This window comes from Exophiala oligosperma (genome assembly GCF_000835515.1).
Source record: "Exophiala oligosperma strain CBS 72588 unplaced genomic scaffold supercont1.8, whole genome shotgun sequence".
NCBI classification, from domain to species: Eukaryota; Fungi; Ascomycota; class Eurotiomycetes; order Chaetothyriales; family Herpotrichiellaceae; genus Exophiala; species Exophiala oligosperma.
In genome coordinates, this window is record NW_015622825.1 from 1,436,159 (window position 1) to 1,454,915 (window position 18,757).

At 50.6% G+C, this 18,757-nt stretch overlaps 5 protein-coding genes across 5 annotated transcripts; 3 read left to right on the top strand and 2 right to left on the bottom strand.

Moving 5' to 3' along the window:
- Positions 1-579: 579 nt before the first annotated feature.
- PV06_08454 (uncharacterized protein) lies at positions 580-2,607 on the top strand. The gene is made up of 2 exons (XM_016409790.1): positions 580-909; positions 1,013-2,607. The coding sequence occupies exons 1-2, from the start codon at positions 590-592 to the stop codon at positions 2,595-2,597; spliced, it is 1,905 nt and encodes a 634-aa protein (XP_016260098.1). The 5' UTR covers positions 580-589; the 3' UTR covers positions 2,598-2,607.
- A 191-nt stretch (positions 2,608-2,798) lies between these two features.
- On the top strand, positions 2,799-6,390 carry PV06_08455 (uncharacterized protein). The gene is made up of 3 exons (XM_016409791.1): positions 2,799-3,529; positions 3,601-4,659; positions 4,820-6,390. Exons 1-3 carry the CDS (start codon positions 3,147-3,149, stop codon positions 5,682-5,684), a joined length of 2,307 nt encoding a protein of 768 aa, XP_016260099.1. The 5' UTR covers positions 2,799-3,146; the 3' UTR covers positions 5,685-6,390.
- Positions 6,391-6,831: 441 nt separating this feature from the next.
- PV06_08456 (uncharacterized protein) lies at positions 6,832-10,026 on the bottom strand. The gene is made up of 3 exons (XM_016409792.1): positions 8,853-10,026; positions 7,531-8,805; positions 6,832-7,478 (listed from the first exon to the last, which is right to left on the bottom strand). Exons 1-3 carry the CDS (start codon positions 9,458-9,460, stop codon positions 7,427-7,429), a joined length of 1,935 nt encoding a protein of 644 aa, XP_016260100.1. The 5' UTR covers positions 9,461-10,026; the 3' UTR covers positions 6,832-7,426.
- A 3,225-nt stretch (positions 10,027-13,251) lies between these two features.
- On the top strand, positions 13,252-14,768 carry PV06_08457 (uncharacterized protein; the record flags this gene model as incomplete). Its single annotated transcript, XM_016409793.1, has 3 exons — positions 13,252-13,974; positions 14,100-14,262; positions 14,374-14,768. The coding sequence occupies exons 1-3, from the start codon at positions 13,285-13,287 to the stop codon at positions 14,766-14,768; spliced, it is 1,248 nt and encodes a 415-aa protein (XP_016260101.1). The 5' UTR covers positions 13,252-13,284.
- PV06_08458 (uncharacterized protein) lies at positions 13,987-16,917 on the bottom strand. The gene is made up of 2 exons (XM_016409794.1): positions 16,595-16,917; positions 13,987-16,540 (listed from the first exon to the last, which is right to left on the bottom strand). The coding sequence occupies exons 1-2, from the start codon at positions 16,831-16,833 to the stop codon at positions 15,037-15,039; spliced, it is 1,743 nt and encodes a 580-aa protein (XP_016260102.1). The 5' UTR covers positions 16,834-16,917; the 3' UTR covers positions 13,987-15,036.
- Positions 16,918-18,757: the final 1,840 nt, after the last annotated feature.

Sequence of the window (18,757 nt, forward strand, 5' to 3'; positions counted from 1 at the left end):
CAATTTTTTCTTTTCTCCCGACAAACAAACCGAGGCGACCATTGAGACCGCCTGCACCCGACAATCATGTGTCACCGTAGCTACAAGCATAGCCCAAGGATATATCTGATCCTGCGGAGTAGTTCCATGCAAGATCAACCTCGCTAATAAAATCTATACCTACTCGCATCCAGGTGGCGTCGTCCTTCTGACGCAGAAACATAAGTACCTCCCTAGACATATCTAACCTGCTATCAAGAAAATCCCACATCCACTCCATAAAGGTCTTCTAAACAGTGACAGTTGACGAGGCTTTACACAATTCCTCTCCATTCAGTTCAGTTTTGTTTTCAGCTTTTTGACACTTGGCCCTTTTTTTGCGGTCGCCTGATTTGTCTGGTTCGCTTTTCTTTAGTCTTTTTGATCCTTTTGTGGCGTAGCCGCCTGACGCTGGTTCGCTTCTCTACTTCTCCTTCATCGACACTGTTTTCTCGAACCTCTCTAGCTTGCAGACGTCGTCAAATCGTCAAGAACCTTTCTCCACAAACATTAACGACAAAAAGTGACTTCTGCCGCCTCTGCGACGTCACTATCGATGTTCCCAGATGTCATGATGCCCTACGGGGCCTACGGGGCATATGGGTTGGCGGCATATGGGGATCCGTACCAGTACTCTGCTGCTGCTGGAGCTTTTCAACAGGAACAACCACAGCAACAACAATATCCACCACCGATACCATTGCCAAGGAGTGTCCTGCCGACCGGTGTGAATTTCAAGGTTGGTTCACAAAAGTCCGGAGCGGTTGTTCCTGAGACAGCTGAAGAGTGGAACGAACATCGTGATTTGATCACCAAGTTATACCGTGACATGAACTTGCCTTTACGTGAAGTTCAAAGAATCATGGAGGAGGATTACAACTTTAAAGCTACGTGAGTGATTGCCCTTGTCCTTGCCGCATGCCTCGCAAAGTATAAGATACGAGAAGAACCCCCCAAGAGCTGCCACTGATGGTCAATCCCTTCCTGAGAATAGGAGACGAATGTTCAACAGTCGTCTGAAACGTTGGGACCTTTGCAAAAACCTCCGTGCCAGAGAGAAAGAAGAACTTGCTGCCCGGATTGCCGAGGCACATTTTGAGAACCGATCACTTGACACCATCACTTACAAGAATAAACCCGTCAAGCTTCACCGTGTGTTGAGGCATTGCAAAGTCAAGGCTCGAGAACGTCAGCGCCAGCGGGAAAGACAACGACAACAACAACGACAACAAGAAGAAGAGGAGGAACAAGGAGAAGGAGAAGGAGAACACAAGGCATCGTCTGAAGGTTGCTTTGAAGACTCGAAGTCGAACAGAGTACATGATACTCAAAGCGAAATGGTTCGTGTGCCAGCAGCAGCAGCAGCTCCCGGAGGAAGCATGATGCGCCCCAAGACTCCGGGACCAGACATGAAATGCAACACTTCAGGATCAGAAACCTCCTCAAGTGGTGCTGTCTTGGTCACTCCAGAGTCAGGGAATACCAGTGTAACAAACTTGACGCCCGGGTCTAGTGACAACGAGGTCGTACTGTACATGAATGGCAGCCAGCCTATACAGAATCACCTACTGCCACACCCGGAGCCCCCGATTTTTCCACCAAAAGGAGGCACGATGAACGTCGACTTCATCCTGAACCAGACCCAAACGTACTACCTGGCTCACCTGGAGACCATACGGTTCGAGGCTACAGAAATATACAACACAACGACAAAATCCAACTTGTTCTGGTCGAATGTCAAATCGGCCATTTACTTTCTCAAGATGAAAACGCCCGCACTGGCATGGCCGCTGTTGAACGAGGCGTGTGGACTCGTCGGAGATATTTTGGGGGGCAACGTACCCATCTTGTTCTTGAACAGCGTCTTTGCCGTTCTATCGCCCGTCAACACGCGGATATGCCCATTGGCTCGCAGCACGTTGCTCCGGTACCTGTCACAGATGGCCTCGATCAAGCTGACACCCCTTCATCCGCTGACAATCTTGTTCCGAGAAATCGCGCAAGAGGATGGATTTGGTCTGACATCGGAGACTGCATTGTTGCTCACGCTGAACATGTTGCGCCACCATCTAGGGGAGGACCATACTGGAACCTTTACGGTTCACCGATCTCTGATCAGTCTGTTGCGTCGTGACGGCCGTCTAGAAGAAGCAAAACAACAGAGTGAAGAGTTGGTGAGGACGACGGAACAAGCGTTGACGTCGCAGGTTGGGCTACTAATTACGGTACGGACCAAGAAGCCCACCAGCGTCAGCATGACCGAACTGTGCATCGCCATGACTGAGCTCGTGCACATTTACATCGACATGAAGGATTGCGCGGTGGCCAAGGACATTTGTGACAAGGTGATTGAGAATTACAGGACGATTCAAGGTCCGAATTTTCCCGACAGTCGGGCGGCGTATGCGATGGAAGATATGGCACAGCTTTGTGAAGCGTTGGGGGATGGGCTTGGTGCGGTGTACTGGTTGAGACAGGCCATGGAGGCGAGTTGGATGTTGAGAGGGAAGTCTGATGCCGCCACCAAGCACGTGAAGAATAAGTTGGACGAATTGATGAAGACGATGGAGATTTCGTAGTACTTCTAGACACAGTTCCTCTGATCGCCTTCAGAAAAAGAATGATGGAGGTCGGAGTGGGTACCATTGTATACAGTATGGACGACGAGGATTCTAGAAATTTCATGAGTTGGTCGTCGCAAGTCACACAACGACTGATGATCTATCGACAGGCTTCGATTGGTTCATATTTTGCATCTATACCTCACACAGTGTACAGCACGATGATCTCTGTCCTTCTCTACCATAACCAACTCATCGTCTGAACTGATCCTCTCTTTTTCTTTTTTTTTACCTCTACATAGAGTCCTGGGTTCTTTCTACTTTTACTAGCGTATATACTGCCTGCCCAAGGAATAATAATCCACTTAAAAATCCCCCCTCGGCAATTGCCATCCGGCCCTAAACTTTCTTAAGCTCGAGACCAAACCAAATCATTTGTTTTCAAGCCACAAACAACGACAAATACCAAAAACATCTGGCCGAGGACGAGTGTCGAGGACTCAGGACCACAAAACAAGACATTTACTTCTGCCAGCGTCGATTGAAAGAGTCTACTCTCCTTTCTAGATGTCATTGGCTCAACATGTCTCGGCCTTTGAAGGTGTCGATCAAGATTACACGACAGACGACATCGGAAGCTTGAGGCTTTCGCGACAACCAAGCCTACAGATCAATTATGATCCCATCCCTCCTGCTTCTGTTGTAGGAGCAGATGACGGTGATGGAGGAGACGACGATAGAATCGAAAATCTTCACGCGTACGAAGTGTCTACCACCAAACGTATCGCTCAAATCTTGGTCGGTGTCGTGTCGTGCGTGTTGGCTTCGGGCATCGTATTTGGCTTCGACGCACTCAAGACTATTCTTGTCGAGGAAGATGTTTATCGAGAACATTGTACCGAGGAAGAATTGGCGCATGACGTGAGGTTGTGCTATATGCAAGATCAAAAGTGAGTTTTCTCTACCTTCTCTTCGTCAATTTTTTTCCAAAGTTATCGTAGTGCTAACACTCTTCATACAGGCTCAACTTGACATTCATCATTGCTTCGGTCACAGCAAACATTTCGGCCTTACTCGTGGGAAGTATCCTAGATCGATATGGACCCAAGGTCTGCGGCATCGCGAGTTCTGTGGTTTTGTTTCTTGGATCCCTCCTCATGGCTTTTGCGAAAGAAATGCCCTTTGACGCCTACCCGGCAGGGAGTTTTTTGTTGTCGCTCGGCGGAACTTTTACCTTTGTACCTTCCTTCCACCTGGCCAACGCGTTTCCTCGCTTCCAGGGACTCATCCTAGCTCTCGTCACGGGAGCCTTTGACGCGTCTGCATCGGTGTTTTTGATCTTCAGGCTCATCTACCAGAGATCCCACGGCGCATTCGGCCCTCGACAGATCTTTTTGGTTTTCTTGGTCGTCCCAATTTTCATCTTGGTCACTCAACTCACCGTGATGCCAAAACACAGCTACGAGAGCCGAGGTGAATTGACCAACAGCCTTGAAAAGGCCAACGACGCCACGCTGGACATTCACGACTCGGACGATGAACTCGACACCGCCATGGACGTGATGCGGGTGAGGTCTGAACGGGCGATGCGACGTAGACAGTCCATCACCTCCATCACCGAGCTTCTGGGTACGCCCATCCAACAAGACAAGTACGAGCAAAAGGAGGACCAGATCCGAGTCAACAGCGGCGTGTGGGGGGTCCTCCACGGTGTGCCTGCGTCCAGACAAATCCGCACCCCCTGGTTCATACTCATCACCCTCTTTACCGTCCTACAGATGGCCAGGTTCAATTTTTTCATCGCCACCATCTACTCGCAGTACGTCTACATGTTAAACTCGGAGGAACTGGCCATCAAGGTCATTGAGTTTTTCGACCTCGCATTGCCAATTGGTGGGTTGGTCACCGTGCCCTTTATCGGGGTGTTGCTGGACCAAACGAGTACCGTCGCCGTTCTCAATTTGTTGGTCTTGTTGAGTACAATCATTGGCGCTCTCGGTGCAGTCCCGACAGAGTGGGCAGCATATGCCAACGTGACATTGTTCTGTCTATTCAGACCACTTTATTATTCTGCCATGTCGTAAGTTTGTTTCGCTTCCCTTCTCACACAGTCTCATTCGCATCCCATCCCATCTCCGCTGGTCTCCGGTCCATAACCCACAGAAAGGTGGTGGTTTACATACAGACAGCACTAAAAACCATAAAAGCAATATATACTAACAAATTTTCTTGTTTCATAGTGACTACGCTGCCAAGGTATTTGGTTACGCAACTTTCGGAACAGTCTACGGAGCCATCATATGTCTATCGGGTTTGTTTACTTTCACCCAGTCTGGTCTCCAAGCGTTGGTACACGACTCCTTTGACGACGACCCGGAACCTATCAATCTTGGTCTCGCCACCGCCGGACTTGTCCTAGGAGTGGCATTGGTCATGTACGTCGACATTAAAGGGAGAGCCATACAACGTGAACGAGCCATTGCTGCGATGAATGCCGTTGCGAACGACGAACGAAGACCATTGCTTGGTATCCAGAATCGAAGTATGAGGTCCAACAGTCGACCAATGACTTCGGATCAAATGTTTAATGTCGGTGGTGGCGGAAGCATCAGTGGTGCTGGTAGCATTGGAGCACCAGGATCTCTTCGAGTACCCAAATCAAGTCTTTTTGCTACTGGTCGCGATGATGGAACGGGGAATTTGATGAACTATGGTACTAGTCCAAGTCATGGAGTTGCTACTGGCTCAGGTATAGTTGCAGGTCTTGGAGCAGGTCTTGGAGCAGGTCTTGGGGCAAGTGTTGGTCCAGTATCAGGATATGATGAAGTCGACAATGATGGTACATCCGGACCCACGACAACAACCGGTACTGGTGAAGGTGGTGGTGGTGGTACTGTTGTTCGACATCATGGTCTGATGGCCAGAACTAGTCGACAAGGATTGAATTGGTCATTGTCAACTGTTCAAGAAGGGAGGGAACCTGAAACGACAGAGATTCGACATGAAGAAGAGGAGGAGGAAGAACAACAGCGGCAGCAGCAGCAGCAGCAGCAACAACAAAATGACCAAGATCGAGAGCAACAACAGCAGCTTTACACAGACTGATGGTGGTACATAAAAAAAAGGAGGGTCCGAACGAACCATCAACCCAAAACTTGAAAACTGGCTTGTATCTCACCACTGGCTTTGACTTACTTTACTTCCACAAACAACGCCCACACGACACCAAAAGGGCATGTTACCAACAGGCATATTTACAACACATTACAGCAGCATACTTACAGCGTGGGAAGCATTTCTATCCCCTTTTCTCATATTATCATCATCGACTTTTCCAGCCCGGCGTCTCCGATTTGATCGGGATGGTATGAGAAAGGGACAAACTGTACATCATACGATGCATACACAATACGGTTCATGGTACATGCATGGTACATGGTTCAGTGGGTGACGACAAATTTGTTCTTGTTCAACTTTGAATTTCGTTCGAACTTTTCTCTTAGCGATTGTATTTGTTTACCCGGGAGGCGGGGCGCATTTACTGGTTGTTTGACATGATTTTATCCAATGCCCCCATGATTTCTAGCGTTGGCTTGAGCATTAGCATTGCATTGGTATTGATATGGCATTGGTATGGCGTGGGGTGTGTATGTGTGTGTGTGCGTGGCGTTTTTGGACCGTCGATTATGGTGGCATAGATACGTACTCTCCGTAGAGAGAGAGAGAGAGATGCATGTCACCTTTGACCAAAACTATCATGATACCTCTTTCTAGATGGATATCATAATAATAAATAGCACAACCCGTCATCATTCGTTTTTCTCTTCTCTCTCTCTCTCTCGTCGTGTTTTTTGCTCTTCTCGTCCTTCCTACTCGGATCCCAAGAGTCTCGTTGTCGAGATAAATCTTTTGACCGGCCACAGTCATGTTTCAAATCCCTCCTTGATTTTGTCCTTTTTTTTCGATGGTCTACTTTTTACTTTTTACTCGTTCACACACTACTACACAAGACCATCAAGACTCGTTCAGACACACACACACTCTCTCTCTCTCTCCGGAGTAACTGGGTACCAATAAGTAACTTCATGTTACCTAGGTAGTAATCCACTCCATGCCTCCCTCCCTTCCCCCCATGATGGTACTGTGTCTGTCACGAATATATATAAACAAAAAAGACAAACAAATATCACGACATTCAAAAATTTCAATCGTTTCGACAAAACTTGGTTAAATTCTGGTCATTGGTTTCCTTTTTTTTTTGAATTGTATCTTTCCATTGATAAGTGTGTGCACGCTTTGTACCCCGTAGAGTCGGCGGAATTTTTCTTATATCTAGTGCAGAAAAAAGCCTCTGATAAAAGTCAAGGTCAAGGTCAAGGCCCAAGAAGACAAGACCTGTGGCCATTTCTGCTGCTATCCTAACCCCCCCCGGAGCATCATCACGCGATGCCCCCTGAATTTCTTTTCATTCCAATCTTCCCCTTTGGTAGTGTCATGGATGTAGGTCGGTGTGAACGGGATAGAAAAGACCACACTTTTGCTTTCTAAAAATGTTTGAGTCGCCGGAGTGTATCGGGAACAGAATTCATGAGTTCCCTCCTTTGGTCGTAATTTTTTTTTCAGACAAAGATTTCGAAGGTTCCCCCACGCCAGCAATGAGGAAACTCCATATACCACAAAAAGACAACCTTGTCCCAAGAAAACTGGTGCTGACAAAATTTGAAACGCCGCTGTGCTGATTCGTCATGCCGCTAATTCTTCACGAGGACATAAAAAAAAGACATCTGTACATGCCAGTCGATGCTGACAGCGAGGCTGAGCGCAAGAGATAATTATAAGCATTAATATTAGCAATCGTTCATCAGTTTGTTCTTGGGCCAAGCGTAGTCGGTGTTTTCCCTAAAGAAACTGTTAGTTTGGGTATTGTAGAGGAAACCCGTTGTCCACTTACCACATAGTAATATTCGGGTTGTGGTACACATCATAATGGTTGTTGATGTACTCGGTCGTGGGGTAGCCGTCGGGATCGCATGACATTTCACCACTGTCGTCCTGATAGATTCGTATGTAGTCGATCCTCATTTTTGCAGGCATCAATTTCGCCAACCCAGTCAGGTTGAGCGCCGAGAAACCAGACGACATACCAAAGTTGACAATGATGGACATGGGCTCCTCAGGAATGACACGCTGAGCAATGTTGCCGTTGGGAGCCAAGGCTTCGCCTTTCAGACGCCAGACAGGATCTGACCCCACGTACCAGATGATTTCTCCGTTTGAACCAGGCTCATATTCAAAAGCGTACACCTGGTAAGCATTTCCATCATACCATTGATTGTTGAGATTTGAGATGCCCGAGACAGCTTGCTGCAGAGGTGCTCCTTTGTACGTGTTCATGGCGGTAACCGAGAAGTCGTATACCTCGACAAAATCGTAGTTGGGTTGATACCAAATATCGAATGGTGCAACTTGGAACGACTGCGACACCATGCCGATTTCATTGCCCTCCTGATCGAGCGTGCCCACAGTGGCTTCGATGACATCGATTTCGGGAGAAGACCGAGATTTTCCAGGGCTTGGGTGGTCTTCTCCACTGCATGTACAAGCCGGTAAGCGCATACCAGGTAGGTAATTTATACCATCTGGTGAACTTTGGTTGGGTGTGATGCCGGCATCGCAAACATCGTCGTAAGAGTACGGCCATAGACCGTCTGTGGTGGCTGCATATCCAGGTCGACCCAGATTACCCATTGACCAGAAACCCGGCCAGAAGCCAACAGTATCACCTCGACCAGGCAAGGAGATGCTGGCTTCTAACCTTCCACCCTTGAAACATAACTGATTCCATGACTGAAGCATCCCGGAGCGGTAATTTAACCCGTGGTTTTGAAAAGCATCAAAGCGCAGTTCCAGTACACCGTCGGCGGTTGTAGCAGCATCAGGGTCGTACCATTCCAAATCTCTTGTCACACCATACCAAATATCTACGGCGGTCCAGTATGGATCATCGCCTTCGTAGAATGTCCTTCCGGGCTTTGAGAATTCATCAGAAAACACCAAATTCCATGTGTTTCCGTGGAAGTCTGTCTTGGTCTTTGCAGACGCAGGAGTGTCGGGGTCAATGAGACCCGTGCGCATGTTTGTTAGTAAAGGAAGCTTCCCATTACCCACACATCCAATACCCTGCTTGCAAGGATCAGGTGGGTTTGTTATACCTTGCACGAAGGTCCTATGGGGATGTCAGCATAGAACGATCCGGAGGTAACATACACATACAGAACTGGGTATCCGATGAACAAGACCAGGATGCCGATAACAATAAATGCCAATCCACCAACGTTGACCAGACCTCGTTTCGTGAAGATATCACAATCTCGTGGCTCTCCGTTGGGATCAGGGTTGTGCAAATAGTCGTCCTTTTCAACGTCCTCCGGAAATAACAGCAGACCTGCCGACGGCAGAATATTGTATTTTTCTGATACTGTTTGAGTGTTCACATCATTATCCTCGCTTCCAGCTCTTGAGCCTGGTCTAGATTGACTCGAGTCCCTGAATGGGTTCTCAAAGCCTCGACTGTCTCGACTTCGATCCGACTCCCAACTAGATCGTCGGGACGAAAAACTCGACGGTGACCTGAGAGGAGACTGAGAGCCATCATCCCGCAATCTACTACGGCCAGGAGGTAATAATCTTTCAGAAGAATCTCGGAGTGGGTCGCCGGTGTATAAGCGAGGGGAGGTTCCAGGTCGAGAGGCTGTAGGTACAAGCGTCCGGGAAGAGCTGTTTAGATCTCCACTGACCAGATCATCTTGCCCTGAGTTCAATCGAATATGAGGAGGCACACGCGGCGGGGGAGAATTGCTGCTGTTGCTCTGGGACGACATGGTAGCGAGGCGACCGACTCGTCGTCAGGGAGATCGATCGCCGGAGGGAACGATGGATTGATAGAACGTGGTTTATTTCAGCCCGATGAGGTGAAGAGGTTGAGAGTACTCCGTAGAGAGTCTCGATTATGTTCGAGAAGAGCAGAGGTTCAGCGAGGCGTAAACGGGTCGAGATCAGGTCCAGGCCGCTGGTATACGTCGGCTTTGCAGTTGCCGCGGTTTTGGGCGAGTAAAGGTTGAGATAGACTCGGCGTGAGACGGAGGACGGAGAGTGTGAGGCTTTGGGTCAGGCTGGTGAGAGGATGTGAAGTGCGAAGTGCGCAGAGAGTGAGGCTGAGGTGTAAGTCTACTCCTTTCTGGCCGGCAGGGAAGTAAGAGCTTTGAGACCAGCGAAAAAGGGTGCGAAACAGTCGCGGGGTTGGCAAAGAGGATTGTTATGCAGAATAGAGAGTTCGATATCGTTGGTAAGGTTTAAACGAATGTAAGTGCTCTGCCTGGTGAGGTGAGCCACGAATAGAGAGTCTGGGGGAGAGAAGAGGATGTGGTTGACAGTTGGAAAGAGTTCGTGTTTGTTGCAAGAGTTGCAGCTGAACAGCCTGTGACTTTTGGTGCAGCGAAGGAGAGATGCAGGCCAAAACCTCGGCGGGTCTCTAGGCACTCTAGGGACGGAGTAGGGGACGCAGGAACGAGATGCCTAAGTGCCTAGTGGCCCTGCTCAGTAGCCCAGGAGACTTGAGGCTGTGGCTTGGTTGGGGGGTCTCAGTGGTCCCCAATTTTCAAAATCAACAAGTGGGTTATGCTGTACTCCGTACATATCGATCATCAACACCACCACTACCACCGTCCCACTATGAGCAGCATTGCAGTACGGAGTGCAGCATTCCAATTACGGTCGCTACATCGAAGACCGGTACGGCTATCTACAATATCTATCTTTACCGCGAGCCCTCAGATGCCAGAAGAAAGTCCGAGAGCATTGTACTTACATTGCCCCCCAATCCTTTTTTTTAGCTGCTGACTATTCCTGGCAACAGAATAACACATCCTATTCGAAGCACGATTACCTCTGACTTTCCGCGTAAATACCCCGTAGAGTGAGGGCCAACATCTGTCGTCGCGGCTTAGGGATCCCAACGGCCTTTTGCGTTGCCTCTGCCTTGTCGCTTTGGAATCTGTCCAGCATATGACGGTGATATAAAATGCAGACAAGGCTGTTCACAAAGCCAGTCTCCTTGACCATCTTCACGCCTCGAAGCAAATCGAGATCAGGTCTGGAAGCGTCGAGCATGACTTTCCTGCGTTTTCAGAACAAGACTTGTCGCAGCAGCGAATCCACTGCGGGCCACAATGATTAGCCAGTTGAGGATCCTGAGTGTGAGTTACGAAAGCAGACAGGGACCGGGGGGTGACAGAGGAGCCGCAGTCCATTGTTTGTTGCCAAACAGAAACCAGCGCAGCGAGTGTCTGAAAAAGGAACGCGCGTGCAGGCCCTTCGGTGGGCGTGGCACAGCGACCATGTCAGGGGCCATCATCCACCAATTGAGGCAAATGATTGCGGGTGGCGTTGCTAGTGTCGAATCTTGACTTGCGGACCCTTTTGTCTGAGGATAAGGACGATCCTGCCGAAGTGCAATCTGACAATACTTCACCCGGTCTCGATCTATTGGTCAAGGCTTCAGGGGGAACAGCGCCTGGATCTCCTGTAAAAGAAAACTGGATGCTTGGAAGCTATCATGGAAATTACGCCAGGAAACTGCCCAGCCTGGGGTTCGTCGACCAAGACTTTGGCATCTTTGATATCGACAAGGACAAGCTGACTTCTCTTGGAGCACGATTTACACTCAAGCGTTACTCCTTACTCCATACACGCACAGCTTACAGGTACGGACTTCGGGGTTCTCTGTGGCATTGTCGGGTACGGAGTATTGAATCCGGCCTTCAGGATCATCTTGACATGCTTCCTCAGGCCCCTGTTACTAAGCAATCATATCCAGGCCCACGACCTGGCGGCTATTGTTTCGCTCTCGTTTCGGTAAATGACCATTCCACTCTCCGCGAAGATATCATCATCATCCACAAAGACTGCCAGATGCCACGACTGTGGCTGGTGACGAGAGCACGAGAAAGGGGTGGTAGAGCTGATAAGATGTCGCGTGCCTAGATTGTGTTGTTCTCCTGTCTTCACACCCTCAGCCTGTGGACCATCGGACAATTAAACGGGCACTCTCCACCAGAAGTCTTTTGCTCCGTACGTCTGATAGTACTCCGTACATCTCCACCAATGTGCAGCCTAGCTGCTGTCTGGCTCATCTTCAAGAATGGATTCCTCATCTTTGAACTCATGGTGGTACAATAATAGGAAGTACACAAACACCGTGCTTGCATAGAACCGCAATCATCGAACTCACCGTCTTTCTGATCATCTTTTCCAAGGTTTCGTTTGACACGCTCTTGATCTGCGGTGATGGACACAGAAATGCGAATGCAGATCGCGTCAGGTTCAATCAGGTATGAGTGCTGTCTTTGGTCTAGGCATCAAGTCATAACATGCAGGCGAATCGTCGCTCATGCTGATCCTCTATGGCTTCCATGATTTCAAACATTTGCAATCAACTTCATACCTGGTACCAGCATCTCTTCGTTGTCGGCGACGCACGAGGCGCAGATCGAAAACGCAGGAAGGGAGTCCCTGCAGAACTCTGAGATGACTCTTTCTTTGAATATACTCTCCGCGTGTATCAATATCTCCATGGTTGAGATGGACTGTACCTGAATCCAGGGAGTGTCATCAACACAGCAACGGAGCTGCACAAGCAGAATTAACCCTCGCTATAACATAGGTTTGCCTACCCTCTCCGCTTGGTCCCCTCGAACGGCCTGGGCAGAGACTTGTTCCGTGTTCTGACTGAACGGCTTCATTGATGTTGTCGGCTCCTCGAAAGTTTCCCATGCTTTACCGACGTCTTGAGGCACCATCGATGGCTGTCAATGTATTATGGAGAGTCCGAAACGTGATGTTGTTGTACTGTAATGTGTTTGACCAGTGAGACGAAGTACGGCGAAGCAGAACCACGAAAAGCCACAGTCGCGCCGAAACAATTCACACTTCACACTTCACACACTGCGGCCAACCATTCATTTTTCTTCTTTATGTGCCTTTGAGGTTCAAGTGAGAGATGGTTGAACGAGCAGTCCCGTTGCCTGCTGTGTGGTGGTGATATCTGAGGTAGGCTGTTTTGGTGGTGATGTGTCTCCTAGCAGGAAAAGAACAATATCAAGCTCGTTAGTATTGTCCCTGATGTCTCTCATTATCTGGTGCGTCCTGACCTTTCTCACTCCAGATTGATGGCAAGATTGAAACATTCAAGTTGACATCTACCTCATTTTGGTGGATAAGTCGTGCCTGTAAAGCACGGATTCGCTCTCTTTTGGCCTGGAGATGCGGCGTGACACGGTCGGTCATGGATGAGAGATAAAGATGAAGTTTGCGTCGTGTCTCTTCTCATGTGGGTTTGCGCCGGTCTCTTTCGACTCTGCTTTTCTATTCGCACTTCGCATGGTCTGATGTTCCTTTCTGTTCGCGACGCCGAGAAGAGAATCTCACAAGTGACTGAGTTGTGATTCTCCCAAATCCGCCTCGATCGTCTTCTCACCATCGTCCCTTTTCCACACTTTCCAGCCCACATCTCTTCCACCTTTCGTATCTCTACCGCGACGACGAGAGCATCAGTTTCATCATAGTATCTACCTGTCTACGTCGTCTACGTCGTCTTCTCTTTGTTCTCGTCATCACGACATCCAGTCTTCCCTTCCCCTCCTCAAAGATGGCGTCAACCGTGGTCCTCGCTACGCCCACGGCCAGCCCGACCGTTTTCCCTACCGCAGGAATCGGCGGCGAATACTACACCAACCCCCTCTTCGAGGTCCCCGTCTACACCGGCTACGCCCGAAGTGCCATCACCTGGCAGATGCTCGATGCCTGGAACATCGTCGGTCTCCAGTACGCCGTCGCCGAGGGCATCGCCTGCGGCCTCATCTGGGCCACCTTCATCTACCTCCTCGCGTTGACCCCTTCACGCAAACGTTCCACGCGTTTCCACATCATCCTCTTCACCGGCCTCTGCTTCGAAACGACCCATCTCACCATGGACGCCATCTCGCTCGTCACGCCCGGTCTCTCCGCGAACTCGGCGTACCTCGTCCTCACGCGCGACATGGCCTCCAGCGTCTGGACGACCTCGTACAAGGCTTTCTACACTTCCACTCAGGCACTGAACTGGGTCGCCTTCATCTGCGCCACGACTTGTCTCTGGATCCAAGCTCAGGGCCTCCTGACCACGCTCAAAGTTCGCTCCTCGATCGCCTACGTCGTCGTCCTCGTCTACCTCGTCTCGGCCGCGCTCGCCACCTTGATCGCTTCGCTGGTCTACTGGATCTACCAGATCAAGGTCATACCGGACAACATCGACTGGGACATGGCACTGTACGCTAGGAAATTGAGAAACATTTACCTGGTGAGTTCAGGACCTCCAGGCTTCGGAAGCGACTGCATATTCTACACCTCCTTCTGCTCCGCACCTGCGTACCTACTTACCTACTTACCCACCTGGGGTTTTTGTTCTGACATGGTTTTACACAGTTGCTCTACGCCATCAGCATCGGCAGCTTTTCCCTCGTCAACCTCTTCTCGGTCCTTGAAATCATGTGGCGTCGACCCTTTTCCATCATCAAATCAGAGAGCGTCTACCATTCGGCGTTGAATCTTTTGGGTCTCTTGGGAATTCAATCTTGCCTCGTACCACGTAAGTCTTTGCTTTTATTGTCGACAGATATCTTTGCCTCTACCTTCTCTCTCTGTCTCTTGATTCTGCTTCGTTTTTGGGGGGGTTTTTTTTCTGATCAAAAATTGACAGTCATCTTTTGCATCATGCAAATCGTCTACACCGGCAACGAATGGGTTCTTCCCGCCCTCTTGTTGCCTTCGGTCTACCTCATCCTCCCGCTCGGCACGCTCTTCGTGACCATCAACGCCACCAACACCACCACCACCACCACCACCGACGACAACGAGACGAGAAAGGGGGACGGGGAAGGTGTGGCGACGTCGCCGCGCAAGTTGGCCGCCGACATGATGAGTCCTCTCAAGAAGAGGCACGTGCAACGCGACGGCGCTTCTTCTTCTCCGTCCCCCTCCGCCGTCATCATGCCCGACGACAGTACTGTCGTCGAGGCACCGTCCGTGGTCATCGACTGGGCCGACCAGGACAACAACAAGGTCGACGGCAAGGCAAAGACCCTCGAGGTCTAAAATTCCCCATGAGGGCCCTGACTAGTCGAATGGAAATGTTTGGCGTTGACAATGAGTTTTTCTCCCTGCATAACCGTGATTCCTCAACCCTCGTTTTGTCTCGTTCAGTTCGAGCCAGTGTCCGCCGTCTCTACATCGTACCCGCCCCCAACTTTTGAGTCGTTCGAGTTCAGTGTGACCTCGTAAGTGGGGATCGTAAGTTCATTGCGAGGCCAAAGTAATGTAGATTGTGACCTTGTACAGGCGGTGACTGGTTAATCACGCTACTTCAACTGACGGTCTCGATGGTCTGACGCTTGACGAGCCTCACCCACCGCCTCCTCCTCCACTCCCCTGTCCGTCCCGTATTGTCAAACACCGTCGCCTCCTCCCAGTCCTTGGTCAGCTTCTTCGACTTCTGATCCCTTTCGCTCCTCTGCTTCTTCCTTTTGTTCCCCTCGTCCTCTCGATTGAGGGACGGGACGTTGTAGTCTCCGTAGGCCAGCCACAGGTCGTCCTCGCGGCTCGCGCCACTGCCCGGGACCGGTGGTAGGTCCCACACCCAGCCTCCAAAATCCGCATTGACACTCTCTCGTCGGGCCGTCGAGACGGCGGCGCTCGCGCCGTCCGCGCCGTGGTGCAGTACGTCATACTCCACGCCCACGACGAGACGATCGTTCACCCACTCCCCGGCTTCGAGGTCGAGTTCCCACTTCTTCGAGGCCCACTCCCAGCCATCGGGCGGCGACACATCCTCGAAGAACCGTGTCCCTCGTGGGCGGTCGCCCGCTATGCGCGAGGGCGAGAGCGGGTCGTACGGGGAGGGGGTGAAGAGGTGAGGTTGCCATTCTGCGGCCTTGTCGGATGCGACCGACCGGAGCGGACGGTGTTGGAGTTCAAAAATCTCCACTTCCCGTGTCTCTGGGGTCGTGGAGAGGGTGACCTCGGAGAACGCGGTGAGCGAAGAATGGATGGCCGCCGGGGTGGCGGGGAGAGGGATGCCGTGAATGTAGCGTGCGTGTCTGAGGGCTGGATCGTTGAGGGCTTGTTGTGTTTGTGCTTCGGCCCGTTTCTGTAGCCGCAGCAGGTATGACTGTGCGGTTGGGTGGGATGATACAGTGACCGTCCACCCTAGAACGAGGGCGATCAGGCGCCAGGGCAGAAGGTGAGCCGTGATCAGCGAAGCGGTGGTCAGGATCGTGAGGTACAGGAATACTTGTGAGGAGAAGGCTTCGTTGCTGAAGTTCGTGACCGGGGCAATCGATTGCACGAGAGCGTCGTGGAGGTTGGAAAAGTCGGCCATGGAATTTTGGAGGTCACGCATGTTGCGGAAGAAGTCTTTGGAGGTCTCGCTCGCGGGCTTGATGGTCCGAGCGGGAGCCAGTGCCGGGCCGGTGTAGGCTTGTTGATATGAGTAGGGAGTCGTGCTGGACGTCGACTGCTGCGGAGGCGGTGGGTGGCGTGAGGTGAAGGCCGGAATCATGATGAAGAGAAGGGCGACGGCGACGGGAAGAACCACGAGGAGATATGGATCCAGGCAGACAAACGTGTATGCCGCCAGGAAAGACAGAGTGTGAGTAGGTGTACGCCAGGTGAAGAGGCGGATGACTCGGTTCTGAAACACGAAAACTATCCCGATGCGAGCGTTGAAGCGGCGGAAGTTGTTGGTCATAAGAGGGAGGCTGAAGGCGGGTCGTGCGACATACTTGGACGATCGATGATCAACCGGGATCGCGGATTCGCCCTCTTCGTCATCATCAACATCTTCTGCCGGGATGACTTGTTGGAGGATCCTGAGAGTTGTGTGAGTGAGCTGTCGACTTGAACTGGGCCACCAGAGAGCTTACTTGGAAAACAGTCTGTCTTGAAGGGAGGGCTTGCTTGCTGTCGCTGGCTCGTGCTCTTCTAGCTGAGAAGCAAGGAACCCATGGCTTTTGGCCTTCAGGCGCGATGGTGATAGAGTGCGTCTGACTTTGTCTCGCTTTCTTGTTCTTTCTTCTCCCGTCTCGGCATCGTCAGTCGGAACCGATATCAAAGGAAGTGGTTCGTCGCGATTGACGAATGCGTCTGCGGTGAATTCATCCATCTCGATCAAGTTATCCCATGTTCATCGATGATGGTATTGATCAGGAGCCAGTACTGGGACGGTGTTGGACGTTGGACACACTGGGTGACTGGATGGGTGGTTGTCATGCCTGCCTAGGGCTGTGTCCGGAGTATGTCATAATACGTCGTCGGCATCATGTTGACATGTGCGAGCCACATCACGTGGACAACCGAACGCCACTTCACTTGGCGTTGTGGCTTTATTCCACCAGACGCCTCTAAGTCATCGGCCGGCCATTAAAGACTCTAACAAGTCGAGGGCCTTGACTGGTGACTGGTAGCCAAATACGGAGTAGTTATTGCAGTAAACACATCCAAAATAACTTGGAGTTGTGTTACGAAGTAGATACATTCAAAATAAAGTAACAGGAGCAGACGAGGAAGCACCAAGTGCACTCAGGGCATGTCTGTAACTCAACAACAACAACAACCTCGAACTCAGAGGTCTTCCTTGCGCGTAGAGACTCCCTCAAGGCTCGCGCTGTGGCACTCGCAACCTTTCTGTGATCTCTGTCGACGTCCTCTTTCGCTCGCAACCTTTCGTTGACAGTCGTCGCTTAGTCGCCCTCGTTGCCCGCCTTCTGTTGACTACTCTCGTCGAATCGCACTTCAAAAGTCTCCTCTGTTGGGCGTCAATCGATCAGCACATTTAGTATGGGCTAAAGAAGATAGATTACTCGTCGAGACAGTAAGGACTTGAAGTCAACCTATGTTATTGAACGCCGACAGCGCATAAAAGGTTTCATCTTTTGGGCCTATTTTAACGGAGATCAATCGGCCGTCGATAGAATCCCTCGACCTGGTCAGGCTGTGATAGACTTCCGATGGAGGCCATACCAGGTAGTAACTGGTGGTATAATGACAAGACCTCATTTGTTGCCCTGTTAGGTATAGATCAAGACTCATTGGGCGCGGAGCTAACAAAAAATAGGCCTTGTAGTACTCCGTACTCAGTACTATAACAGTCTCCCGATGATTCTCTCTGATCAACCCTGAGCCTCCCTGGGTCTGCACATCAACTTCTCCCCGGTACGAGTACGAAGTAGTGAAGATGATTTCATTCCTCAAGGATCATCATAACCTAGGTAGGCATGTTGTTTAGACTGCGATCGTCCTCTTTGATCCGTTGATCCCCGGTAACGAGACCGTGTTGATCAGGGACACACCCACCCGTACTCCTGCACCCTGTTGATCCTCACGAGTGCCAGTATTTGGAAGTATAGTACACCATGCCCGGAAAAGGTCAGGCAGTCCAGACCCTACACCGCTCGTGTGACGTCGAACTACATTGTGCTTGTTTCACAGCTCCCAGGGTTGTACTCCGGACTGCCTGACGAGGACTCGTCACATCCATGCCAGGTCGGAAATGCAGGAAATGCAGAGCCCTGAAAAGACCCTGTGGAAGCGATCGAACAACCGCTCTTGTTCTGTTTTGTCTTAAACATCATTTCCATCAAAAGAACCCTTGACAACATGAATCACAGAAACATGGATTGGGTAGAAATCTCTCTCTCTCTCTTCCTCTCTCTCTCACTCACACACACACACATATTGCTACTGCCGTTCAATCCTTTCACTCGCTGTGTTGACGAGGATTACATCTGATTCGTGACACGCGAAATCGCTTGGGGCTGGTGGTGGTGCAGCAAAAAGCACAATGGACTTTTGGGCTCGTCTACACGAGAAATGCCTAGGACAACACAACAATCTTCAAAGACCCGGTCAGTTGAGTGACAAGGGACCCCCCCGGGAAGACTCGTTGTTGACGTGCCGCCCCCGTCATGCTGAGATCACCCCATGTGGAATGCTAGAGTCACTATCCGGCATTTGGAGCTTCAGGATCATAGACTTCGCTGGTCTGAGGCATTGGTAAAGGCACTGATCCTCCTTCTGTTGCACGTGAT